The 26,176-nt window shown below is 39.5% G+C and overlaps 2 protein-coding genes across 5 annotated transcripts in view; one reads left to right on the top strand and one right to left on the bottom strand.

The window, feature by feature from the left end:
- The window catches only part of MCM8 (minichromosome maintenance 8 homologous recombination repair factor), a 16,938-nt gene extending 5,305 nt beyond the window's left edge, over nucleotides 1–11,633 (bottom strand). Inside the window, 13 exon segments of the mRNA XM_050316797.1 lie at nucleotides 498–639; nucleotides 2,458–2,598; nucleotides 2,878–2,908; nucleotides 3,692–3,890; nucleotides 4,903–5,054; nucleotides 6,470–6,555; nucleotides 7,439–7,637; nucleotides 9,100–9,203; nucleotides 9,935–10,084; nucleotides 10,259–10,341; nucleotides 10,862–10,936; nucleotides 11,120–11,214; nucleotides 11,216–11,633. Of these exon segments, the coding sequence (XP_050172754.1) occupies nucleotides 498–639; nucleotides 2,458–2,598; nucleotides 2,878–2,908; nucleotides 3,692–3,890; nucleotides 4,903–5,054; nucleotides 6,470–6,555; nucleotides 7,439–7,637; nucleotides 9,100–9,203; nucleotides 9,935–10,084; nucleotides 10,259–10,341; nucleotides 10,862–10,936; nucleotides 11,120–11,214; nucleotides 11,216–11,235 (1,477 nt within the window). The 5' untranslated portion in view covers nucleotides 11,236–11,633.
- Nucleotides 11,601–26,176, top strand: TRMT6 (tRNA methyltransferase 6 non-catalytic subunit). Of its 4 annotated transcripts, XM_050316802.1 has the most exons (13): nucleotides 11,636–11,748; nucleotides 12,285–12,455; nucleotides 13,824–13,951; nucleotides 14,346–14,455; nucleotides 16,618–16,747; nucleotides 17,661–17,752; nucleotides 17,841–17,924; nucleotides 18,603–18,727; nucleotides 19,995–20,359; nucleotides 20,599–20,684; nucleotides 23,250–23,352; nucleotides 23,442–23,528; nucleotides 24,078–26,176. In XM_050316802.1, the coding sequence occupies exons 7-13, from the start codon at nucleotides 17,893–17,895 to the stop codon at nucleotides 24,249–24,251; spliced, it is 972 nt and encodes a 323-aa protein (XP_050172759.1). In that variant the 5' UTR covers nucleotides 11,636–11,748; nucleotides 12,285–12,455; nucleotides 13,824–13,951; nucleotides 14,346–14,455; nucleotides 16,618–16,747; nucleotides 17,661–17,752; nucleotides 17,841–17,892; the 3' UTR covers nucleotides 24,252–26,176. The 4 variants fall into 4 exon arrangements, with proteins under 4 accessions (XP_050172757.1, XP_050172759.1, XP_050172758.1 ...); XM_050316801.1 differs by lacking the exon at nucleotides 16,618–16,747; XM_050316800.1 differs by lacking the exons at nucleotides 12,285–12,455; nucleotides 16,618–16,747 and having other exon boundaries at nucleotides 11,601–11,748.

Genomic DNA, 26,176 nt, shown 5'->3' with positions numbered 1-26,176 from the left:
AGCAAGGTTTCTTTTCATTTCATGGTAATGCAGCCAAACCATTATGAAGTCAGCCTGACTTGTAGATCTTGATTACACATTGAAATGACCAAACAAGCTTTTTATAAATAGACAACAAATCTCACAAGCTATCTCTTTTTCAAAAATTTTAAGAGTCCAGCAGCTGCAATCAAGTCACATTTCTGGAAAAAAAAAAAACAAAACATCAAAAAAACAAAAACCACACAACCAACAAAAAACTAGTTCTTTGACAGTAAGTCTAGTATGTGAATTGCAGAACTCAAGTTTTCCTACACCCAAGGAGAGCAGCGATCCCCTCCAGAAAAGTCACTGGTGAAGCTCAGAATATCCCATGGTGTGGAAAGCCAGTATCACACTTCATACACATTTCTAGTCCACAGTTAAATGAGCACTGTGCTTAATCTCAGAGTCAGCAGCGCACACACTCCTGCCCCTCACATATCATCATACAAAACCTGTGGCATTACATGTATTACCTTGATCTCCAAGCACTAAAGCACCAGCTTCCAAGGCAAAATCTCCAGAAGTGCCGTCTCTGGACAGTGTAACAGTCAGGCCAGAGCTGGTGGAAGTATTACCACAAACATACACACCTCGAGGAGCAATGTTACACACTGCCTAGAAGAGAAATAAATACTTTTTTCCTCCCCAAGGTGAAGAATTTCATGAACCTTATTCTAGAGAAACAATTCAAAGTAAACCCAGACTTATTTCTTTCTATTTAACGTGGCCCAACAGTAAAGTTATAACTCCTTGCAACCCCAAGAGACATACTTGTGCAGTGCAGTAGGAGAAACTCTGGTCACCTGCAGTACAGCCATACCCTACTGTGTTCTCAAAATTACTGGGACCTTGGGCACAGCACTTAAAGCACATTTTAAAAGCATGTTGAAATGCTCTGGGACATACTGTCTGTCATGGAATTGCAGATAAATAGTTTCTGTATCTTCAGACCCCAAGGTCTGTTTAGGGTAGTGTCTTGCCATAGTGCCCAACACATGCTGCTTCACAGAAAGCACACGAGGTTCTCCCCACGGCTAAGGGATAAAGGACAGTCCTAGTTTTCTCCATGCCTCTAGGATCCAGAAAGCATCCTACAATTTGAAATATGAACTAGAAAATCAAAGCATGGTAAGCTTGAACCCAGACACGTTGCAGTTAAATTTGCCTAGAACACAGTTATAAACTGGATTTTCTCAGATAATATCTACAGTTGCTCTGTAACAGGTGCCTCTGTTTTATTTAAAAGATAACACCCAAAGCATACTTGTTTAGTACCAAATATGTGACAGGCACCAAGTAGGAAAAAAAAAAACCCAACCACCACCACCACCACCACCAAAAAAAAAAAAAAAAAAGAAAAACCCCCACAAAAAAACCCCAACCCATCAAAACAAACAAACAACAACACACACAAAAAACCAAACAAAAACAACCAAAACCCAAACACAAACCCAAAACAAAACAACCAAAAAAACCAAACCCCCAAAAACCTGGCTCCTACACTGGCTCCTTGGCTTTTACCCTTAGGACTCTTTTCTCTGACCGTGATGACTGACAGGAGTCTTGTCTCAGGGTTGTATCTGAGGAACAGAGTCCTGGCTTTTCTTAAATGTTACTAAAAAACAAAGTGCCAGTGTGAAAAAACAAAACCAGCTACTCTGTGCCGGACAGTCCTCATTTAACAAAAAAATAATTTAAAAATGTGTTTGTTAAGATGCTTGCACACAAATCCATCGTTTTGGTTAAATTATTGCAAATCACATCCTAACATGACAGGTCCACACTAGAAAGACTCAGACTTTTTAAACAAGGTATGCAATGCTGCAGGTCTAAGTGAACTCTGTCCCTCTTTCACTTCGCCGTAACTGTGGGAAAAGAAATGGAATTTTAAAACCATTCCTTTTAAGTCAAAAAACCCCCACCCATATTACTAACTGATCTTGTCGTGGTCATGCAGAAATGCCTACCAAGATTAAAAGCCAAATGCAGCAGCAGGTCCCCTTCCCAAAAAGCCAAGATCTGTTCTAGCAACAGGGAAAGTGTACTTATTCTGACAGTGGACCAGCTAAGTGAAGATAAGAAGTGAACCTCCTCACTGGGGAAAAGGCTTGTTAAAAAAAAAAACAAAAACACAAACTACAGAAGGGCAAGACAACAAGCTTATAAACCTACACCTGAAAGTCCACAGGTATATATATTCTGACCAACTATATACCTGCTTTGGAAAGTGTTTTAGCAGGCCCTTCTGCAAGGCTCCTTGCAAGTACCCCTTTGGGTACTATCCTATGTTTGAGGCACCCTACATGAAAACATAACTCCAGCCAGGCTCAAGCAACCCCTTGGTCTTAGCACAGCTATCCTACCACGATTACAAGAAGTCAAGATAACAAGGAATTGGAGAAAAACAGAGCACAGTGATACATCAAACCATACTTGCAACATCTGACTTTTTCCTAATCCTGGATCTCCAACAACCAGAACATGTGGATCTCCTCGCACTGGGATTCTGTTCTTGTCATCCACAAACTTCTGACATCCTCCAAATAACGCCAGGGCCAAACCTGCCTTTACAATCTGTTGTGGAACATACCAACACTGATAAGTATTTGATCATGGTGACCAATACTGACAAGCTCCCTAGAATTGGCTGTAACAACTCTTTCTGTTTTGGATGACTGAACTTAAAGGTATAAGGTTGTCACTTCCTTGACACAAAAGTGACTGGCATTCACAGTCACCAGTAAAAACAGCCCCTTACCCACACCCCAGATAAGTTTTATAAATCCTTTAGGAGTTTACTGTGGCGTAAACATTTCAATCAGATATTGCAAGCAGAATTGTTAAATTACTTACCTCATGACCATAGATTGCAGGACAAAGAGAGCTGAAAAACAAAGAACAATGCAACATGAGCGGAGGATAATTGAATGCATCAGTATTAAATAATCCCTTGTTCTGTCTCTTGTCACAGAACACCTTTATAAAAATATAAAACTTTTGTTTGGCTGCTGCTGAATTTCTAGCAGAATCAGTTTAAATCAGCAGCATCAAATTTATTGAAATTTTTGTATAACAAGAAACGCTTGATAATTAGAAAACACTTTCACTTGAATTCTCACAGAGGAGAACCAGCTTCCCAGTGGTTTCTGCATCTCTTCTTAACCTAAACAAGTAACTATCTGTAACCCTCCTTTTAAAGTGTTAGTTTTGCATTCTTTGACTCCACTGGGAGGGCCTGAGGGACACCTAGAAGAGTATTTCTCAGTCTGAAACGAGGGTCTTTCACACTCTCTGCTCAGTTCTTGCACCTCTTTCCTCCACTGTAAAGCAGAGAACAAAACGCTACTTGTAACCTGAATTTGCTCAGTGAGGAGCAAAATTAATTAATTGGGTTTTTTACTCATAGCTTTCTGCCTCAGGGTTGAAATAAAACACAGCTAACTTATTGTATCCTTAAACCCCTCCCAAAGTCCTAACGTCCCCAGTGCAATAGTTTCACTTCCTCCCGAGTTCCTTGTCCAGTAAAGTTTGTTATATCTCTGTGGTTTCTGTTGCACAAGCCTTGGACGTTTCATAGCTTTAAGATGAGCTGTCACATTTGTCTGAGGGTGGTCATACTCATTCACAAGTCTAATCCTAGACCTAGTCTAGGTCTAACACAACTTACTTTACGATAAGCCTGAAGAGATTTTCCTCAGCTTGAATTTCTTGGACAGCATAGAGGTCTTTAAGTGAAAACTCCATGAACGATCTTTGAAAAGTCTCATCATCAAAATTCTTTAGTTTTTGTCCTTTACTGTTGCTGACAGAATTTGCTTCAATGTACAACAAGAACATACACTTGTCATTCTTATTTTTAGAAGCTCCTGTTATAAAAATTGAGAAAGGATGATGGAGCACTTTTTTCTATCATTAAGTACTCATATTATTTACAAATGGTACAAAGTAATTCAGAAATATTATATACATGTGCAAAATGTTCATATTTAAGTATTGAACATCTACATTTTCTAAAATTGATGCAAAATAAGTTTCTGATTACATTTCTTCTTTTAAGATCCCTCCATTCACATACACAATAAAATATTTTGCTGCAATGGAAGGTGTACATCGAGAGAGAGAATTTTCTCCCAGAACAAAATAAATTTTCCAGGAATTTTAAATTACTACATTATTGCAGTCGAGTAGAAGTTGAATATAAAATTCTTCCACTCAATATTTAGAGGAAAAAAAAGATGCAGAGTGCAGAAGCATTAAACATATAGTTTAATAAATAATAATTTTCTATAACCCCCAATGATTACTGAGCAGAGAATGAACTCTCAGAGTAAAACAGTACAGCAGTTATCTGCAGTGTATTCTGTTACAGCTTTGCACAACATATTTAAAAAAAAAAAAAAAGTTGTAAAATTTGACTAGGGAGGACTAAAGAAAGAAAGATAACAGCCCTTCACAACAGTGTGAAAGTTTTCCTAATGTTTGAAGGAGATACTAAAGATTAAGGAAATAATGAGTCATAGTGAGACTTCAGGAAACAGGGATGCCCCCCCCCGACATTAGTGATCCCGAGATGGCTTTTCTGTCAGCTGACATCAGATGTCAGACTGGCACTTCCCATTCAGGCCCATCGTTGTTTATAGACCAGTGGGCTGCAAACCCCACCCTCCATCAGAGATCAGAGGCAGTGCACCTTTTGGGTGGCTCTGTTGTCAAAACAACTCCTCATTGTACAACTCTGGTAGCTTCTGAAGAAATGTACACTCACTGCACTCACGACTTTGAGAGCCCAGATTGGGGGGGACACTGTTGTTGTTCTGGTGTAATCCCTAAAAAAATCCCCACCCTAGGAAGAAAGTGTTCTCAGATGATGTATTTCACCTTCCTCAGTGCTTGACACCTTTACTATCCCTGTGACAGTGACCATATCTCCTGGGACACAGCTGTCCACAAGATCTTGAACCAGTTCACACTCGATTGTGCGAGGGATGCGTCCTGCTTCCCGCTGATCATCTGACATGAGCTCCTGCACCCTGCAAAACACGAGGGGAGTTACACACCAATTCAGTTGCGGCATCCAAGATCTGCTGCTGTAAGCATCCAGTCAGTCCCTTCCTAACTGAAAAGGGATAGAGCAGAAATGCCCTGGTAAATTCTAGAAACAGCAGGGCTGGAGAAACAGGCTTTTTCAATTCAGACTTCGATAAATGTGTATAAATTATGCATAAAACTTAGAAAGACTCCTATGAACTCCAAGTTGAAACTCAGATTTTCTAGCACTGCTGAGCATGTTAATGTAGAAATAAGCACAGTACATGAAATAAGATGGACCCTATATATAAAAAAATATGAGGTCAGACATTACAAAGCATCATAAATGCTTAATTGGTATTTTAAGCCTAGAAAAGCCCAAGAAATTTCTCAGACCATAACAAGAACAGTAGTTCACTCTATAGCTGTGAAAGGCTAGCAAAGTTTCAGTTCTGGCTCTGCACCTGGAGCTCTGATAGTTTTTCTTGAAGCCGAGTCAAGCTTTACTAGAGAAACTGTGATAAACATCGCCCTCTAGAGCTGCTCCGTCAGCATGACTTTTTAAATTAACTTTTAAATTGCTTACATTGCAGAACATTAAGAAAATGCAAATTAAGAAATTGCAAAACATAAAGAAAAACTTGCTTGGATGTCATTTGTCACACCAAGACTTTACATACATGTGAAGAGCATGTGAACTTAACAGAATCTGAATGTTAGACGCGGGAAAAAGTAAGCAGAGTTCTGTTTTTAACAAGCTGACACCCTTCCTGCTGCGAGCCAGTGGGATGAAACACATCCCAGTCTTCTGAATAGGTATTATGGGGCAACAGTATTCTACCTTCCTACTGTTAACTTAACACTGTTAATTTCTGTAAATATGGTGACTTGCTCCCCCACAGCAAAGGTCTTGCAAATTTTACTTGCTGATTAAGACAAAGAAGGTAGATGAATAGGCAGGTGTAGCACTATTTCCTTCTACTGACTGTACCTTAAGGACTGGGGGACACAAGATCACTTCAAACTAAGATTTTTAACTCTCCAGTTTACGTTCAGTTTATTCATGTCAATTGAAACAGCTGACCAATAGAACTTAATAGGTCTTTTCTAGCTGACATATCTCATTAAAGAGAATCATTAAATCACAGATGCCATAAGAAATGATCAAGAGAAGCTGCAAACTGAACATTCCTCAAAGAACTCTATAATGGCAGGAGGAATTTCCAGGAAGCTATTCCACTGGGTAGGTTACAAAGTACACCAATGCAACTGCTTTGTGATACAAATGTTGAAGAGTGCTTTCAGCAAAAGAATAAGATTATTAAAATTACACACTGTAACAGGGGTTGAGCCATCCTGTCACTTTTTGATTATCCTGTGGCATTACATTTTTGTGCAGAAGGGAGGACATGCTTACTTAACAGACTGCCAGTCCACTGTAGTGGTTAAAGGAGAGCTCCTGTCAGCTGTGAAGGATCGGCCACGGCACTCAGGAACAAGGCACTGTAACAAGAGAAATTCTAATTCATTCTCAGCCTTTTTTAAAATCACAAGTTGAAACTGCCTTATTTGGTTCAGGAGAAAAAAAAAAAGCAAAATAATATGATTCGTTATCATTCCAGGAAAAAAAGCTAGTTAAATTAGGGCTATAAATTAGCACGTACATAATTCATGAAGAGTTATCAAGCACAGACGCCTGAACTCTGACTCACAGTTGTTGGAGCAAATAGAGCTGAATTGTATGATCCCCTTCCTGAACTGGTTTGAGTTGGGGAAGGGCAGTGGTGGAGAAGAAGAGGTGGTGGATGGGTTCCCCTGGTTTTTTTGTTTAGTGGAGTGTTTTGGTTGGCTGCTTGGTTTTGGTGTTGGTTTTTTTCTTTTTTTAATACCCACAGATGCTCTAGATAATTTTTTTTTTCACTTGAGGACATCAGGTAACATAAAATAACCAGGCATTGTCCTAATTCTAATGACTTTTTAAGTCCGGATAACAAAACAGTGAAATGAAAATAGAAAGTTCTAAACAAAACTCACAAACCCCCAACACAGGCATAGAAAACCACCACAGCAAGGTGGAAGAGTCTTTTTAAATGTAAGTGGTGAAATGGAAATTAAGAGATAATATTTTTTCTAGATTTCAGGGAGTTTCTACATCTTGCTTGTCACATTACGCTGTTTCAGCAGGATACATCTTTTTCAAGTAAAAAGGACCTGAAGCAACAAAAGTTGCACGGTTTGTTTAATTTTTTCCAACGTGTCAGTTGTTTCATTCAGTTTTATACCTCTAATTTTTTTTTTTTCTATTTTTGTTACCGGTGGCGCCTCTTTCCGCGCAAATCGCAACTGACGAGGGGGAAAAGTACGAAATTAGAGGATTTTAACTTACCTTAGTTGGAAGGGTGTACTTTCCATCAGGGAGAGGAACGCTCTGCACATCTCCACACGTGGCACACACAAAAGCCAGCTTGGTGCACAGAGGCTTTATGTTACTGACACGCACAACGGTGCCGCGCAGGGCGATGTATTTGCCGTAGCAGTTGGCCCGGACGTTCTTCAGCTGAGTCAGCGGGTCGTAGTTGTACACCCTGCCCGAAAATTAAGCGTTAGCATTTGGAAAGCTTGGCACGCGGAAACGCAGAACAAAAAGAAACCCGAAAACCGCCAAACCCATCCAAACAAACAGACCAGCAAACAAATCCTCCTGCCAACGAAAAACAGGAATCCAGAAAAAAATGGATAGAAATATTTCGCCAGTGGACCCACGGCATCGTCCTTGATTCTTGTTCTAGAAAACATTTAATAATCTCCAAAGGGATACACCTCAACAGCCGTACAGTTTGTTTATACAGTGACACCTCCCTCCTGTAATCAACTGAGATTATCAATACAACAAAAACTACTTTATAATCATGTATAATTGTCTCTTTCCATTATTTCAGATAAACACTGGAGTTGTAGCACTAAAGGGTCAAAGTTTTTATCATGCCTAGGCTCCAAAACAAAGGGAGAGTTTTTGTGTTTCAAGGACATAAGGACATCAGGTACAACACATTGCCCCTTTTTAAGGGCAACAAAGTCCCAAGACAAATAAATCAGAATGAAACTTCAGACAGAGTTGTTTATCATAGAGTGGATCTCATAAGATTGTCGAGTCCAACCCTCCTGCTCAAGCAGGGTAAGCCAGAGCAGGTGGCCCAGATACAAGTCCAGTTGAGTTTTGAATATATTCATGGAGGGAGACTACACAACCTCTCTCACAGTAAAACAGTGTTCACATGGAATTTTAAGAGTTTTAATTTATACCCTTTGTCCCTTGTCCTGTCAAATAGAGCTTATACTCCAAGTTCCCCTCACACCCTTGAAGTCTGAGATGCCATTACTTAAGAAAGTAAAGAAAAAACTTCTAAAGACTCATTTCATCAAAAACTCAAAGGAAATAATTTTTAAAATTATAACAGCAATTATGTTTTTGTAAGAAACATTCAGAATTAATGTAACCTCAGCTTATTCCAAATTATTGTAACATCAGCTTCCTAATTTCAAATTGAAGTTTAGTTAGAATTAATATTCTTGACTGTCTACCAGCAATCATTTAATAGATTTAAGCTAATAAGAAATAACACATCCTCATATGCCACTGCCAAAACATCCATATAAATAATAAATATTACCAGCTGCAGTTTGTGTCCACACCCTCCAAATCAACCTTCTTATTATAAAGATGTGCCTTTTGCTAACAAAAAGCTTGATCATAATCACATCCCAACTTCTCCAGTAAACAAAAATTTAAGTAGTTCTGCTTTTAATCAATACATGCTGTTTGCCAATCTTATAAAGGGAGTTTATTTCACTTTTTTCTTCACAAGGACAGTTTAGCCTTTGTCATGGTAAAGAAAAAAGCAAAATATAGACTGTTCTTCTGGAACACAGAATCAAGTCCTTCAATAAATACGTAAGCCTTCAGCAGCATGAATGGACACTGACAACCATCAGACAAGAAGCAAAGAGGCCTTACTTGGAAAAACTCAAATACTCAGCACCCATTACCTGGCATGAATGAGAGGCACATTTATTATAGGTTCTCCCTCAAGTGGTAATCCTTCCTGCACCTGCAGCTCTGCAGCATGCCTTTCCAGGTCCTTGGTCAGCACCTACATGGAGCAGAAAGGAGGACACAGCTGCAATATGCCATGCTCAGCATGGATTCAAGGATTTGCTATCAAGTTCCATTAGCATCCCTTACAATCAGATCCTCCTACTGAAGTCTAATGACTGTCCAGTGACACCCTACTAAATAATGTTTTTCTGCTTCTGAGCAGTTTTAAGCTTAATTTTAAGTGGAATTTAAAAATCAACATATTTGTTGTGTTTGGGTTTTTAATAAAAAAAGATACAGTAACCTTTAATGCTGTGGTCAAAAAGTGAAGTTTCACTTGACTAAAGCACCAACATCTGAACTTGCCTGTCAACAGGCACTGAAATGCTACTTTAAGAGACATGGAGCAGTGCCAGGAATTCCTGAATCTGCTCACCATTCACCTACCAGCCATGGCTCTGCTGTGTGAGGGGGGACAGACTGCACAACTAACTTGCAGTATATTAAAAAAACACCCCAGGAATTAGAACTTCCAACAGGGAGTAACACAGGGGCTAGAACTACATTTAACTGCTGTAACAATGAATAAACAAAATGCACTAAGGCCAAAGCACTTTCAAAATGTGATTTTGTGGGCCCTGCAGAAATGGGAGAGGTTAAAGGACCCGAGTTTTAAATAAGCGGTGATGTCTCATAAGACAGGAAAACAGAGATTTGAGTTTTATAACATTTATAACTTCTTTGTTGTGAGGCTTATGCTTCTACGTATTAGAACATCACATTTACCTGATGAATTGCCAGGCCCATACACTGCAGTATTTTCTGAGGCATATCCCTTAGTTCCATAGATATATTTGGTATTGATTTAGTCAGTTCTCTGTCTTGTATTAATTCCTTATAATCCACAAGAATACTTCCTTTTCTTTCTATTTCATCCTGTGAAACATTATAAGTTACAAAATACCCTTCAAATTAGAAGCCCAACACATCCAAATTATGTCATAAACATTTCATGTCTATGATGGGGGTTATTTTTGATAGAAAAAATACTCAAGATTTGTAATCAAAAGTATGTTGTTGGGGTGAGATATGTTTTGGGTTGTTTTTTACCTTATCATAAAGCTCAATCCGTTGCATAAAGAACTTTTCGAAGGCTTGAGTCTTCTGGACAAAAGGAGACTTGTCACTATAAGCTAATTAGAAACGTAACACATTAGGAACTAACAGAAATAATTACTTCAGTTTCACAGAATACATATACAGGTAATTTCTCTTCTATTATTTTTCTGCATTCCAAAACTAAGGAGGACGATAGATCTCCACAGTATCACAGTAATGTTCTATTGTGAGGCCTGTTACAAAACAGAGCTTTGTCCAAGGTGGCACAGGACAAGCACTTATGATTAAAAAAAGCCCAGTAGAGGAATGCATATTCCAGTCCTTGACAGACTGAAGGTTTCACGTGTCTAATTGAACAGGTTTTCTTTAAAAAAATCACACTTTACTATTAAGGATTCTTTTCTGAGGTTTGCAGCCCACAGAGATTACAGTATGCCACAAGATAGAAGCCTGTATTGTATTCATGGTCTTACATAACAGATATGCATTTTGGTGTTTTTCTATTGAACCTATAACTCTACAAACACAACATATATCAATTCTATAAAAAAAAAATTAAAATACTTGCTACATATAATTTTGATCAAAAACTACCTTCAGAGAAATAAAGTTTCCAGCCCTTGTAGGGAATAAACTGGTCCAGCGTTGATTGGGCTAGTCGAGATTTTGCTGGGGGAGAGAAAAAAAAAAAAAATTGGGACTAAAAGAAAGTGATAGCAAAACTTTGCATTTAATCTCAGTGATTCTTTCGACCGCGGGAGACCAACAGCTGTAACTGCCTAGCCCAGAAGCAGGTCAAAAGAAAAGCACTTTGGCTTCAGAAAGCAGGTAGAAGCACAGGATTTGGCTCACCAGGTTCGGGAATCCTTTTGCTCTCTCCCTTCTGTCCCCTGCCTCGCCATCCTCCCCGCCATCCTCCTCGCCAGCTCTGAAAGCCTCTGCCCCGGCCCCCGCAGGTCCCTGCTCATCTCCCTCCGCCGGCGCCAACGAGCTGCGGGCAAAGACACAGGAAAGAAACAGAAATTCTGCCAGAAGATACTTAATTTAAATTAGGGCTATTTGCCAGAGAGGAGCGGGGACCGTGCGGAAGGCTCGGCCTCCCTCTCCCTACCACAGGAAGGCACAGAGGAGCCCCGGCTGAGGGGGCGAAACTACAGCACGACCTCCTGCAGCAGCGGCCACCGCTCAGCATGAGCTCGGGGCTCCGCGGGCACTTCCCGCGCTCAGGACAGGACAGGATAGAATAGGATAAGATAAGATAAGGTAGGCTAAGACACCATGCGATAAGGCAGGGGAGGAGCGGGAAGCAGAGCCCTCAGCGGCCCCGCCCCATCCCGCGCTCCTCGCCGCGCAGGCGCCAAGCCCCGAGCGGCGGCGGCGGCGGCCATGGAGGGGTGCCCTGGGCTGCGCATCCGTGAGGGGGACTGCGCCGTCCTCAAGCGCGGCGAGGTCTTCAAGGCTGTGCCCGTCCTGCGCCGCAGGTGAGCGCCCGGACCGCGGCTCTCCGTGCTCGGTTTGCGCCTTCTCCTGCCCCCAGTGAGGCGCTGCCAGCGGCAGTCGCGGGCCCCGCCGGAGGAAGGGGAGGGGGTCCCGGTCCCGGTCGCGGTCCCGGTCGCGGTCCCGGTCCCGCCGCTCCAGGCACAAACAGCGGCCTCGCTAGGCTGCTGTGACAGGCGGCGGGAAAGGTTTTAGTGCTGCCTCGGTTCCCAGCGACAGAAAACAACCCGGAAGGTCTCCTGGCTGCGTTTCCCTCCTGAGAATTTTTTTTAAGGAATTTAAGCTGGTTTTGTGGTGTCGTTGTGAAACGGGTGCCGGTCGAAGAGGAGAAAAGGTGGCGGCACGGCCTGGGAAGCGAATCGTCATCACACCTCGCCGTGGCACGGGATTGCCACGAAATGCAGCATCGCCTCGTTAATTAGGGGTTGTTAATTGGCCTCTGTGCGCTCAGTCTGCAGGAGGATGCTGGCGCTCAGCTCTGGATAGTTACTATGAAAGGTCTCCTATTTCTCTTTCCTAGGCCATCTGGCATGGCGGGAAGCGCCTGCACCCCAGCAGGAATTGCTAAAATCAATGGACACAGCCTGGGCTTCTCCCTATTGCAGCAGACAAATTTATAGACCAAGGTGTAGAAGTCAGTGTTGGGTAATGTGGCCAGACACATCTGATTCAGTAGGATGGAGATTTGAAGGTACTACGCTTGAATGAGACTGGTTTACAAATGGTGTAGCTCAGACCTAGGAATTTGGGAGCAGTGGTTATTGATAGGCTTAATGTTCACCTGTAGGATCTGGCACCAAAACCGGGTAGCCCCTGTCAGCCTATAAAGCACTGAAAAGATCTTGGTCGTTAAGTCCCTCTTCTTTTTTAAAAAATCTCTATCATAAAAGAAAGAATACAAAAGCCAAAGAGTAAACGTAGCCATAAGCAATTAAATTCCTTTTGCATTTATTTTCCTTTCTGTAATCTTATGAGGGTGGTTGGATATTCTGTTTAGAATGGTCATCAAAATGAAATTTGATTCCGTGCATAAATTTTTATCTATTTAATATTTAATTTAATTAATATTTTCAGTCATTTCAAGTCTTCCGTAGTAATTTGTTAGTCTTTTAAAATCTAGGTTGGCAGCAGTTAAGGGACTTTAATTTATAATGCCCTTTTTTATGAAGAGGATTTGGTAATGTCTCTGATAAAACTTTTTATTAGTACACTTCCTTTAAACTGTAGATTTTATTTGGGGATAGAGGTAATATAATATGTAAAATATATGTATAAATTGCATACTTCAATCAGTAGAAAACTGGAAATAACAACTTTTTTCCTTAGCTTCAGAATTAGTGATAATTTGCATAATAGTTCATAGTGGCAAGTTTCGGTTTGAGTGTGAGTGTGGCATAATATAGTGCTACTTGTTCCACTTGGCAGGATTGGTGTATCTCTGGTTAGCAAGGCAGCCTTTGTAGGCCAGCCTGAAAGTTGAAGGCTTTGTGGATCCTGTTTTGTGTCAAGAAGGAAAAATGCAAACCTGCCTTAGTGCAAAAGGGATGATATAGTTTGAGTTTTTTATAAACATTTCTAGGATTACAAGGCGCACTCTCTGTTGTCTGTTTTCTTCATAGTCTTTTGGCAAATGTTGTTTCAAAGGAGCTCTGCAAAATATGGGTTCATGCTCATCTTTTTGCAGTGATCTGCATGACCCAGCCTAGATTTCACGTGATTAATTTAATTCCTTGCCTTGTTCTGATCTTCTCTATCAAAATGGTACTGCATCATTTGAGTGCCATAGCCTTGTTTTATCTGTTACTTTAAATGTCTTTTAAACTGAAAAAACCTTTTTCTTACTATATGCTTGACTTAAGTTCTTTGTTCTTTTCTTAACCAGTTTCAGTTTAATGTGGGTTTTTTTGTGGTTAATTTCACTTATTATGCTTGTTCTGCTTTTCTTAAAGGATATAGATAAAAATGTCATGTATAAAGCTACAGTATAAGCTCAACTTCTGTGGGTTTCAACATAGTAAAAGTAATGCTTTTAGTGTCATTAACTTTTCTCTTATTTCAGAAAAATTATTTTTGAGAAGCAGTGGTTCTACCTGGATAATGCCATTGGACATATTTATGGAACTACATTTGAAGTAACCAACGGTGGAAACCTCCAGCCAAAGCAAGAGGTGGAAGAGACTACCACAGGTATCACAGAGGAGTGACTGGTATTTGGAAAAACTAGTTCAAATTAATTTTTCTTTGATAATGGAAAAGCTTTCTATTAATTATTTGTTAGCTAAATGTTACTTATATTGTTTCTGTCATCAAAGTGCATGGTTTTGTCTTGATCTGCTGTTTCACTAGTCCTGTAAGAAATAAGCTTTTTAATATGGGAGAAAATCTGAACCTTAGTTTGGGTGAATATATGTACATTAAGGTTTATTTTACATATTATGTTTCATTGCTTAGGCTGTGCTTTGCAAGGCTGTAAAACGTGTGGGTTTAATCATGAGAAATCTGCTTTCTGTGAAACGAAAATCATGTGTTTCTCCAGTTTATTTAGTGCTAGATTTTACAAATCTGTATCCTTTTTCTTTAGAAACAAAGGAAGCAGGTACAGATAATCGTAACATAGTTGACGATGGGAAGTCTCAAAAACTGACTCATGATGACATAAAGGCTTTGAAGGACAAGGGTATTAAAGGACAGGTAAAAATAAGGTTTTGGTGTCATTTCTTTGCTACCTTGATGGTTATATTTTAGGTTATGAAATAGGCTATTCTTTTTATCTGTGTATAGATTTCAGTACTTTGTTCTTCTGGTCAAGTAATGTTTTTTGGTTTTACAAAAATGCTAAGGCAATGTTCAGAGAAAAAATCATGTAAGGTGGGCAACTTTGTCAATGGAAAGTATAGATTTTTATGGCATCAGGAGTCATAACATAAAAAGTACAGCTCACATAATCACCATTTAGTTTTGTTTCTGTATAAGATTCAAAATGCTTTTTCTGTGTTCCAGACATTTTAAAATCATGCCATAATTAAACTATCAAAGGTGTAGGGAAGGATTATGGACAAATAACCAAAGTATGAAGAAATAACACTGTGTAACAGATGTACCATCAGTGAGCCTGTAGGTACCTACCAAACACGTGTGATGCCTGTGCTTTATCTGGACCTCAAAAACTGATCCCTTGAGAACATTCTTAGTTCTGTTTTGACAGAACTAAGGTATTTGACCCTGCACCTTGTCGTAGAGTCAGTGAGGCCATCTTAAATGCCAGTGAAGCATTGCAGCCACTGCTGTTCTGCACATGCAGTCAGGCAAAATTGTCTCTCTTTGGTTTACCCTTGCTAATAAAATAAGAAATTGCTCATGCTTACATCAAGTCCATCTCCTATTTGCATCTTGCTCTTTGCTTCTGCTCTTCGGAGCAGTTTTTCTCTGCTTTTGCCTGCTTCACAATGGATGGACCCAAGGAGTTTAGAATGGTATTTCTTCTGTTTCCATGGTTGTGCTGCTAGTTGTGTTATCTCTTGAGAGGAATGTACTAATCAGTCTGACAGCTTTGATGTCTTCTATGTGTTCTCATTATCCATGGCACAAGATCATTCTGACTTTTTGGTACGTCCTCAGTCTGCCTGTGCCATACATCTACCATGCTTTTATTTTAGGTTATTAAAATATCCTATTTCATTACTCTGGTTTCTGAACCGTGGCTGAATATTCAGTTTAAGTTATATTAGTAAAAATAGACATTATTCTTCCCTAATAGTAAAATACTAGCCTAGTAAAAGGCTAGTAAAATGTCTAGGCTTGTCTTTGTGATGCAGGCTCAGTTTAGAGATGATTGTTATTTGAAATAAAACTTCAGTGTTGTTGTGGCTTAACCCCAGCCAGAAACCAAGCCTCACATAGCCACTTGCTCGTTCCCCCAGCAGCAGGACTGGGAGAGAATCAGAAGAGTAAAAGCTGCAAAACTCATGGGTTGAGATAAGGACACTTTAACAGGGAAAGCAAAGCAAACCAAGAAATTCTTTCACAACTTCCCATGGGCGGGCACTTCCAGGAGGACAGGGCCCCATCACGTCTAGCGGTGACTTGGGAAGACAAACACCATCATCACCCCAAACATCCCCTCTTCTTCCTTCTTTCCCCTACTTTATATATTGACCATGATGTCATATCCAAGGGACTGGAATATCTCTCTGGTCAGTTTGGGTCACCTGTCCTGGCTGTGTCCCTTCCCCCTTTCCCATGCACCCCCTGCCCCCTTGTCAGCTTGGCACTATGAAAAGCAGAAAAGGCCTTGGCTCTGTTGTAAGCCCTGCTCAGCAATAACAAAACCAGCTCTGTATGATCAACAGTGGTTTACAACACAGATCCAAAACACAGCCCCACACCAGCCCCTGGGAAGAAAGTTAACTCTACCCACCCAAAGCCAGCACAAGTGTTGATAGGGCTTGATTTCCCATCCCTTCACAAATCCTTCTCAGTTCCTGAGGAATATGTGTCAAAATGAAAATGTGAAGTGGCTTGTCCTCCCAGGGCATTGCACAGTGCTGCAGCTTCCTTTTGGCTTTTCCTTACCTGTAGAAATACTCCTCAGTTTCCTCACAGTGAATTTTACTGCAGCAAAATACCCAGCAAAACAACATAAACACCCCAGACACTCCATTTAATTTTTTCCAAGAATAAAGCAAAAAGAAGGAGATGCTGTTTCACACCATTAATAATACATGTTAAGTGTTTGAAGGAATAATGGCCTGAAAAGCAGCTATAGGAAGTGAGAAGTACTTGCAGCATTATGTTTTTAAACTCTGAGCAATGAAAGCTCCATTGGTTTGGTTTGGTTTTCTTGGAAATATTAGTGGTCCCTCCAGATGGAATCTGAAAGTATGAGGAAGAGTTGGATTGGCAAAGGTTGGAGACTAGAATAAAGAGACCAGGAAACCAACACTGGAAGCCTGGGAAAACCTAGAAGCTAGAGAAGGAAAAAGGGTGAGTGTTGTAGGAAATAATAAATGCTAAGGAGTTTGACATTGTGCAAGGAGTTGGTACAGGATTAATACCACAATTTGTGAGGCTGACAAAATTAACTGGGGTGAGGGAGGTGTCTGACTGTTAGCCAGAGTAGAGGGGAAGAACTAACACAAGATGGAGAAAAAAAGATACCCTCAGATGCTGAAATCAGACAGAGGGACCCAAGGAGGGAATCAGATTAAACTATGTATGATATCTGGTTCCTTGTTTTATTTCTGTAAAATATTTTTGCCTGTGTAGCTTCACACAGGGTTTAGGGTGCTGCAATCCCTTTATTAGGGAGAATTTTAGACTGACAAAACATGTCAGTTGTTCATAATAATTGACAATAACTGCCTCATTCTAAATGCAGGATAATTTAAGGTGGCTAATCTCTTAGAGAAAGCAGTGTAGTCTTGTTCACATTCAGAATGGGGTAAAGATTTAGGTACCGAGGCTTCACAGTAAGTGCTGAAGTAATGATTTGCTGATTCTGAAAGGAACACTCCTGCTTTTTCCTCATTTCTGGCCACACAAGCCTGCCCTCTCTCATGAGTTAGTTCTGGCACCTACCAGACTCCTTCTCCACAAAATACCCTGTTTTCCAGGATAAGTGTTTTCAGTTTTATCATTTTTATGCTGGCATTCTGTAGTTAAAGAACACCTAAAGACAAATCTATACTATTAAATTCCTACCCATAGTCAGCGTACTGTCTCACTTGTCACATTGATTACTAGAAATTTACTTTGCCATTAATGTCAGTAGAAGTTAATGGTATGAATGCCTCTACTGGAGGAAAATATTTTCAGTGTTTGTTTAAAAAAATACTGTATATAAAGTGAATGAGAAATTAAATGCTAGCTGTAATAAAAATAAATTGTCTCTTCCAAGGAAATAGTTCAACAGTTAATAGAGAACAGTACAACATTCAGAGACAAAACAGAATTTGCTCAAGATAAATACATAAAGAAGAAGAAAAAAAAGTAAGTGAATTTTAAAATGTGGAAAATATTTAGTAATTGTCTAAGTTGTTGAGATTAAAATAAGACTCTTCCTATGTGTTTCTTACAGATATGAGGCAGTTATTACAATTGTGAAACCATCCACTCGCATTCTTTCAACAATGTATTATGCAAGGGAACCTGGAAAAATTAAGTAAGTTTTCATTCTTTTTCTTTTGTTACAGACATCAGTAAAGACGGACTGATACATGCTTTTTAATGTAGTAATAGTAGATCTAATATGCTGAGACAAAATCCTCAAATGTATGTTATTTAAGGCTTCTCAAGCATTTTTTCCTTCTCTTTCCAACATCTCTGTCACTTGGCTTTATTTTCCTATTAGGATGAGTTGTAATTTCTGTAGCCATCACTAAGGCTCCTGAGTTTGTGCACTGCAGGCAGCAGTGTCAGGTTTTGTCCTGGACTGCAGTGGTGTGTGCTACTGCAAAACAGGTGAAAATCATAAGAGATGCATTACTGGATCAGGAAATGCATTTATACCATTTGTTCTCTACAAAACTGACATGTCAGAGAAAGAAGAGAAAAACTTCAAAATTTAAAAACCTGACACAGCACAAGGGGTCCACTTTAATGTGCGCACCCTCCTTCACATCCTACTTTTGCTGTTTATTCCTTGCTAATTTCTCGTTGGCTTTTGGTTCTGGTTCTTCTTCATTACCAGACGGTTAATTAGGAGTTTCCACACGGTGACCGAGGATCACTGACACTGTTTGGAAAATCTACCTGCAATCCAACGTTTTTGGCAGGCTCCTGAGCCGACGAGGCAGTATTTCTGACTACTCTGATGTTTCTTAAACCCTCTGCCTTCCAGCCACCTCAGATATGACACCCTGGCTCAGATGCTTACCCTGGGAAACATCCACGCTGGCAACAAGATGATTGTTATGGAAACATGTGCCGGCCTCGTGCTGGGAGCCGTGATGGAGCGAATGGGGGGTGAGTTACACAGTAGCTTGAGTAATGAACACACCTAAACCTACCTGAAACTTAAAATACACATCTCCGTGATACTTTTAAAAGGCAGCAATTCAAAATAGCTTCTATTTTATAGTCTAGTTTTAGTGTCTCTGGTATTCAAAGAGATACTTGTTTTTCCACTGGAGAAAGTTGCATTTTGCATCTTTCAGTTGGATTTGTTTTTCAATATTTAAGAAACCTAAAAAAATTTATAGCTAAATTTGATAGAATTGTTTGTATTATGAAATATGATTAAATTGATATCTCTGTATGTAGATTTCTTTTAGTTCCTGTCTTAGTTCCTATGTTTAGGAAAAGCTGTAAGGAGCTTGTATGTAGATTCTTCCCAGACACCTGGGAGTCCAGGAAAGTGAATGGCAGAAAACAGGAATAGCAGCACTGGAATTCAGACGGCCTACAGCACTGAAAATGTTGCCATTCCTCTTGTTCACTGCACCAGATTTCATGTGTATTCTGCAAAATGTGTATTTTTAAATTACGTGGTGTTTTCTTGAGGATATTCTAGGAGAAATTTGACTGGTTTTTAAACTCAGTTAATCAGTTTCATCATGCAAAGACACTAGACAGAGGGGACAGTTATATTCCAGAAGCCTGGAAAGGTGGGAAGTGTGATGTGATGTTGTGCACACAGACATGCTGTCTGTTGGCTGAGAAGGACACAGGCAGTGGTACTACAAATTGGGTTTGTTGCAGCAACTTTTGGCCACAGAGCTACTTTTTGAGGTAAATTAAATAAGATACAATTTCAACATAACTCCTGAAAGGGTATTTTTAGTATGTTTAAACAGCTCTTCCATTAGAGCCTGGATGTTGAAGAAATTCTTCGCCTAATAATACTGTTCAAATTAGCTTTTGTTTTTTATCAAAGCAAATCCATAACTAAGTAACAAAAACTGCAGAAATTTTGTGTGTTGTTAATTATCCTTTCTAACAATTTGCCACTGCTTATATGATGTGAGCTAATCCTAAATACGTGTTTGATACGCAAATATTCCATGAGTTACCTTGTCCTTTGGAGTTGCAAAGTGTTGTCCTTTCAATAAAGATCTTCTACCTTGAGGCACAAGTTCCACAGCTTGTTAAATTTGATGGTTGGATTAAGAGCAGAAAATTTACTTTCCTATTCTTAAATGAGCACTTCATTCAAGCATTTTGGAAGTTTTGAAAATCTGGCAGTTTAAGAATTCTGGCTTTCCAACGTGTTTTGATTCTTTTGCTCTCCTAGGCTACGGATCCATCATTCAGATGTATCCAGGAGGAGGACCTGTGAGAGCTGCTACCAGTTGTTTTGGATTTCCAAAACCTTATTTTGACAATCTTCATGAATTTCCTCTCAGCAAAGTGCACAGTCTCCTCTCTGGGACATTTTCTACAGAGACTCTGCCTTCAGATCCTGAAGATAATGCACTGGTGGAAGAAGAAAGCAATGGATTGACTGATGAGAAACAGACTTCCCTGCAGGAAACAGAAGAGGAACCTGCTACTGAAGCACCTATGGAGATCAACCAAGCAGAAGAGCAAGAAACAATGTACATTAATACTGAAGATGTAGAATTTAAAGAGAACAAAGAGAAAGAAAATAAAGAAAATGTAAGAATATTTATTGTGGCTATTCAAGTTTTTCAGTTTCTGTATACATAAAATTCTGCTGTCTGAATCAGATGTACTGAAATACAGCTTGTTCAGGTGTTAAAATGGAATTCTGGAAGTTGTTTCTTTGTCTTACATTAAGACATAAGATGCAAAAAATGAAAACTCAGTCCATGCAATAGTGACCTGATATAGAATTACCAGTTAAAAGTACAAACTATTTGTTTTGTTGTTCAAAGGTTCGGGAAAAGCAAATGAAACAATGGGAGAGAAGAAAAAAGCTCACAGAAGCTGCTGCGTTGTTGAGGGAAAAGAATGCTGATGGGTGAGTTTGTTTGTAGTTGTCTTCCTGGTTTAGGAATGTTATTCCCCAGTTTAGTGTTCCCACTGAAACACCCCGGACCACACACCACTCACTGCCTGCCCTGCTCCCCCCTCCGTGGGATGGAGAGGAGAATTGGAGGCACAAAAGGTAAAGACCACGGGTTGAGATAAGAACAATTTACTGGAAATACCAATGAGATAAGAAACCAAGTGGGTCTTGTTTAATTCTTACCTGTTAAGATTTTTTTCCTATTATTTAAATGACTTGAAATTTCATGATCTAGAAACCAACTAATTATGAGTAAATATTAAAATAAAAATTCACAGGTATCAGTGAAAACCCAGAATCCAGGTAGAATCCAATACAAAATGACTGCCAAAAAAAATCACGGGATTTTAATTGGCAAAGTAGAACCTGAGGTTTTAAGTTTATCAAAGTGGAACTAAATTTGTTGGTTTGGGGCTTTGATTGGTTGGTTTCTTTTTAGACACTCATTTCTTTTTTACACAGGAAAAAAACCCATATAAATTCATTTTACCTGCTGTTACTTCCAATGAACAACTTCACACAAATATTTAATATCATAAATTTAAAACAAATACTATAAATATATTCTTAGAAATACGGCCCTACAATAGTGTAGGAGCATTTGGTGATTGCGACATTTTCTTATGTTCTTAGCAAATGCTGAAGTGATTTGAGTTAACCAAGTAACGTTAATTAGTTAGTTAATTGAATAACATTAACACTAACTTTTTCTCCAAAGACTGTTGGTTCACTGGGAATAAAGCTTTTCTGCTCTGATAAATTTTAATGCACATTTATTGGTTGTGTTTAAATGCTTGTGCATAGTTTTGCTTTTATTATTATGAAATGTTTTAACTCCTATGTTCATTCATGTACCTCATGTAGCAGCATGTTTAAGCGGTAGAATTAATTAGCCTTTTTCATTAAAATGCAGAAACAGGTCGTTGTGTGTTCTCTAAAGCAATAAAATGGTAAAGGATTGGTAAAAAACTGGTTAACGTTGGTGGGGAGAAAGATAAAGGACTTACTGGCAGAGTAAAGAAAAACTGGTTTTTAGATAAGGATGGGCAACCAACTTTAGAAAAATTAATTCTTGAGGCCCTGAATTTAACAGGGTTTACTACTTAATGTAGAAGATACCATTTCAACAGAATTTCTGTCTTCTATGCTGTTACGTGGTACAACATTGCTTGTCTGATGTAGGTCACTGAGGGGGAAAATGAAGATGTTAATTGGCTATTTTGGTATTCTTTTAACGAAGACTCGTTTTCTGGTAGACTTTTTCTGATATTATGAAAGCAGAAACTGTTTTGTGGACACTCCATGTGTTCAGAATTAGACCACCTCCTTCCCTCTGCCATTCCCTGCGCTTCCCCTACCTCTTCCTGCTCCCCGCCTCACCCATTCCATTAATTTTGTGGCTGGCCAGGCTGCCTGCTGGCAGCAAGATGTGCTGCCATATGAAAGAACAGTTTGGTTTTCCACGGTCTCCCATCTCTCACTTATCTTCCTGTCTTCTGGCAGAGCTCCTGGCAGTGTCAGTGCTGCACTCCAAGACTTCTGAGGCCCCAGACAGAGTCTTGTCTTTATGACCTGCTCGATAAATTACCGAGCACAGTTTTTTCTGAGGTTTTGCATTTGAAGCAAATGGCTCACGAAGGCCATGGCTGGCAAAAAACCAAAATAGAAACAACTGTAAGAGAATTGTCTCACCTCTTTATCTCTGTTGTATTTAGAAAATTGAACAACCATTTTCACCTACCTTTTGTTAGACAAGTTTAACTGTGTCTCCAGTGCTATAGGTTCCCCTGGAGAACAAATGTTAATTAATGGGTCATCTAATGTGATCTCTGTAAACTAGGAAAGTAGTTTAATTATCCCACTCTTTCTGCACAAGCACAACTTATTACTAATTTACTCAACCATTTCTTGCAATCTGGTTTGGTAGTGAATTTTTGGATTTAAACTGGAGATGGCTGTAGAGAATCTCAACCACCTGTAGCTCCAAGCTGTACTATGATACTGAAACAAGGATGGAGAATTAAATAAGAAACCTTTGAGTTTGAAAGGACATAATTTAAAAGATTTTTAGTCATGCCTATTAGGGGGTTATTTTCTCTCTAAATATTCTTATATAAAACTGTATTTAATGAAGACTACCCAGTCTAAAGAATCACGACTGAAGTTGCATTCTAAGCAACAATTAGCAGTCACAAAATTTAAGCTGTATTTGGAAAATGGTTTTGGGGCAGAGAAAGCAGCATGCAAAGTGAGTTGTCAGAATTATTGTGGAGCTCACCACAGCTGGAATGAGTGCTTCTGCAATTCATTTAATATTCTGCACCTTAGGGAGGGAGTGTTTTAGGCTCTTAATTATGCAAGTGGAAAGTCATGATTTGTTTTTATATTTGGGGAGTTGTTAGAGACATGAAAACATGCTGATGAGCAACTTCTAAGCTGTAATTGATTGCTTTACTAAGTAGGAGGAAATGTCACTTAATGAGTAGAAAACTAATAATGTGCACATTTGTTTTGCAGCCTAATTGTAGCCAGCAAGTTTCATCCCACACCCTTATTACTGTCTTTATTGGAATTTGTTGCTCCTTCAAGGCCTTTTGTTGTCTACTGCCAGTATAAAGAGGTAAATCAAGCATGTTACTTTAGCTACTTACTGTTCAAGTTCGATACTATTCTGCCATATAACCTACTATTTGGGGTTTTTTTTTTAAGCCATTATTAGAATGTTACACAAAGCTGAGAGAAAGAGGTGGAGTCATAAACCTAAAGCTGTCTGAAACCTGGCTACGAAACTACCAGGTAAGGATCATAGTAAGTGGCTGTGAAAACTGCAGATACTCAAATACCGGGGAGCAAAACAGTCCCTGAAAATTTTGGAAACAGTGAAAACAATGAAACAATGTATAAGCTCATGCATTTGTTTTACCCATGAGTAGCGGGCCTTCTGAAGAATTTTAATGCTTCATTGTAACCACTTCAAATGGCAATACTTTATTTTGTTCTCACAAAGCATTTCACTTAAGCACTTGCTGAAATATTTGTAGCAAAGTGTTGTACTTTAGTGGCCAACCCAAAGCGCTGTCATGTGAGAGAGACGTAGCAAAACATTACAAGTGTTTATTGTTTCCAGCTGGTTTGACAGCTGAAAAAGATGTGTAATGTTGAGAATGGTGGTGACTTATAAATCTATCATCTTCAAATAGCACATTTCCTGGAACCCAAGTAACAAGTTTCTAGTCTGGGAACTGGACAATAAAAACACGATGAGAGGGGAAAATATCACCACGGTGAGAAATGTGTTGTGGGGTGGGTTTTGATTGTGTTTTGTTGTTGTTTGCTTTTTTAAAGGTCTTACCAGATCGAAGCCATCCAAAACTGACAATGAGTGGAGGTGGAGGGTACCTTCTGTCTGGCATCACTGTTGTCTTGGATAAGGGCAAATCTGACTCCAGTAATTTAGAAGCACTGAAGATGGAGGAGCCATCACCTAAAAGATGCAAAGTTCAAGACCTTCACTGTTAACATTTGGAGAATTGATTTGGTTTTTTAGGCCTCAGGAGTCTTACTGTTAGTAAAATGCCTATACTTTCAGTGCTCTTGACAGCACAGAAATTGTACCTGTCACACACCTGTCAGAAAAAGCAGCAGAACTGTGTGGTGGGAGGATTGTCTCAACTCCTTAGCAGTTTACATGATCTGAACGTGAAAAAGAACCCCTGGAAGCAAACAGCACACTGAAATCACTGTAATTTCAGAAAAAAAGGAAGATAAAGCATCAGTGAAGGCATTCTGTTTGTTTGTTGCCAAAGTCAAATATGACGTAGGTTTTTAAAAGGTTGAGTCCGAATCAACATATCTAACTTAGCTTTCCATTTTCCTGGAGCAGCATCAGAGAATTCTCATCAGCATTCTGTGTGATCTGCTCCCCCTTTGGACACAGAACTCGGCTGTTTTCAGTAATTTAAGAAAGTAGAATGAAGAGAAGAAAAAAAAATCATACCCTTTTTTTTTCTGAAGGAACAATAAAAAGAGAAAATTAATGTTAGACATGACCCCATGTTTCCCTGAAATAAATACAGAAGAGAAAGTGCATGTTCTTAAATTAAAATACTGAGTATTTAAACAGAATGTCTCTATTAGTATTGTCTGTCATTTTCTTGAGAGTTGTTATATATTTTTAAGATACATCTATTTTGAAAACTGCTATATGTATATATATTTATTCTACTGTTTGATCTTTCAAGATGTCAGCTTTTTTATGGATTTTTTTTTTTAACTTTGCATTTGCCATGTCAATTAAACTGCAGGGTGTTTTTCCTAATGAGATTTATCTTCTTTTTCTTACTTTCCCCTCTTGTTGGAAATAAAAAGGTCTAGCACAGGCTTCAGGAGAACACCTTTGCTGTCTGCACCCCATTGCGCCCCTGGTCAGAGCTTTAGGTCCACGTGGGAGCTTGTGGGGCCAGAAGGACTTGGCTTCTGCTCTTGAACTTACTTATCAGGTTCTGGACTGACTGGACAGACTCTGGAGACTCTCTCTGAGGACAACAGGCACAGGGTATTACAGCTTTTATCTACTGCTGGGTTTTGCAAACTTTCCAGTGTTGTTTTTCTACTTTTATGGGAAGTTTCTTTCTCTTTTCTTCTCCTACTTCTGTGAAAAACCCATCAGTGGAGAGGATGCAGGTCTCACCATCTCCTCTGTTCCACCTGCCCCGTGGATCTGAAAAATGTGCTTTGCCTGTCTCACCCTTCCATTCAGTGCCAAGCGTGGCAGATCACATGAGAGAACAGAAGTGTGATGTGTGGTTCCTAGGCAGCTTTTTTTTTTAAATTCTGGATTTCTTAAGTTCTCTGAAGAACTAGCAGCGAAAAGCTGGATGTACGTCCACACTGAAGGGAAACCGGGACTTTGAAAGCGGCCAACACCCAGTACACGATGAAATCCTGAGAGAACACAGCTTAGAGCAACGGACAGGACCCTGGAAGCTTGGGAAAGGATGAAATCCACATAAGCCAGGAGACTCATAATGAAAAACTATCTTCTGCTTCGTTTCTCTTACCTGTAAAGCAGGCACAGGTACTTCTCTGCCACTTCTGTTGGGCTGGCAGGTACACGAGTGGCCTGTCTTAACGGAGCTACAAAGATGTGAAAACTTACCCAGTAAAAGGTGAACTACCAGCATGTTTTAAATCCTGCCTATCATATACACTGTGGCAATAAAAATAACAGCACGAGGAAAAAGAATTATTTGTATAATTAAAAGATCAGTTTGAGAAATAGACAGTATTGGAACACCTGAGAGGTTGGCTTAGATCAAAGCCAAATAGGCTGCGTTTCACCAGCATTAACACAAACACGGCCTCGATCCTGAATTGTGGTTCCCAGTTTCCAAGTGAGCCACAATGCTTGTACCAAGGAAAAACAATAAGGGGAAAGAAAGAAA

The sequence above is a fragment of the Myiozetetes cayanensis genome, unplaced genomic scaffold, assembly GCF_022539395.1.
Source record: "Myiozetetes cayanensis isolate MyiCay16 unplaced genomic scaffold, myiCay2020 scf2-11, whole genome shotgun sequence".
NCBI classification, from domain to species: domain Eukaryota; kingdom Metazoa; phylum Chordata; class Aves; order Passeriformes; family Tyrannidae; genus Myiozetetes; species Myiozetetes cayanensis.
Note: the sequence above shows the minus strand (reverse complement) of the source record. Positions and strands in the feature narration are given on the sequence as shown.

Excerpts from the sequence above, each read along its gene's own strand:
- TRMT6 (XM_050316800.1), top strand. The coding sequence starts at position 11,654 with ATGGAGGGGTGCCCTGGGCTGCGCATCCGTGAGGGGGACTGCGCCGTC. Across the intron at positions 14,456-17,660 it reads ACAAGGGTATTAAAGGACAG|GAAATAGTTCAACAGTTAAT; the intron begins GTAAAAATAAGG and ends GTCTCTTCCAAG. Across the intron at positions 17,753-17,840 it reads ATAAAGAAGAAGAAAAAAAA|ATATGAGGCAGTTATTACAA; the intron begins GTAAGTGAATTT and ends TGTTTCTTACAG.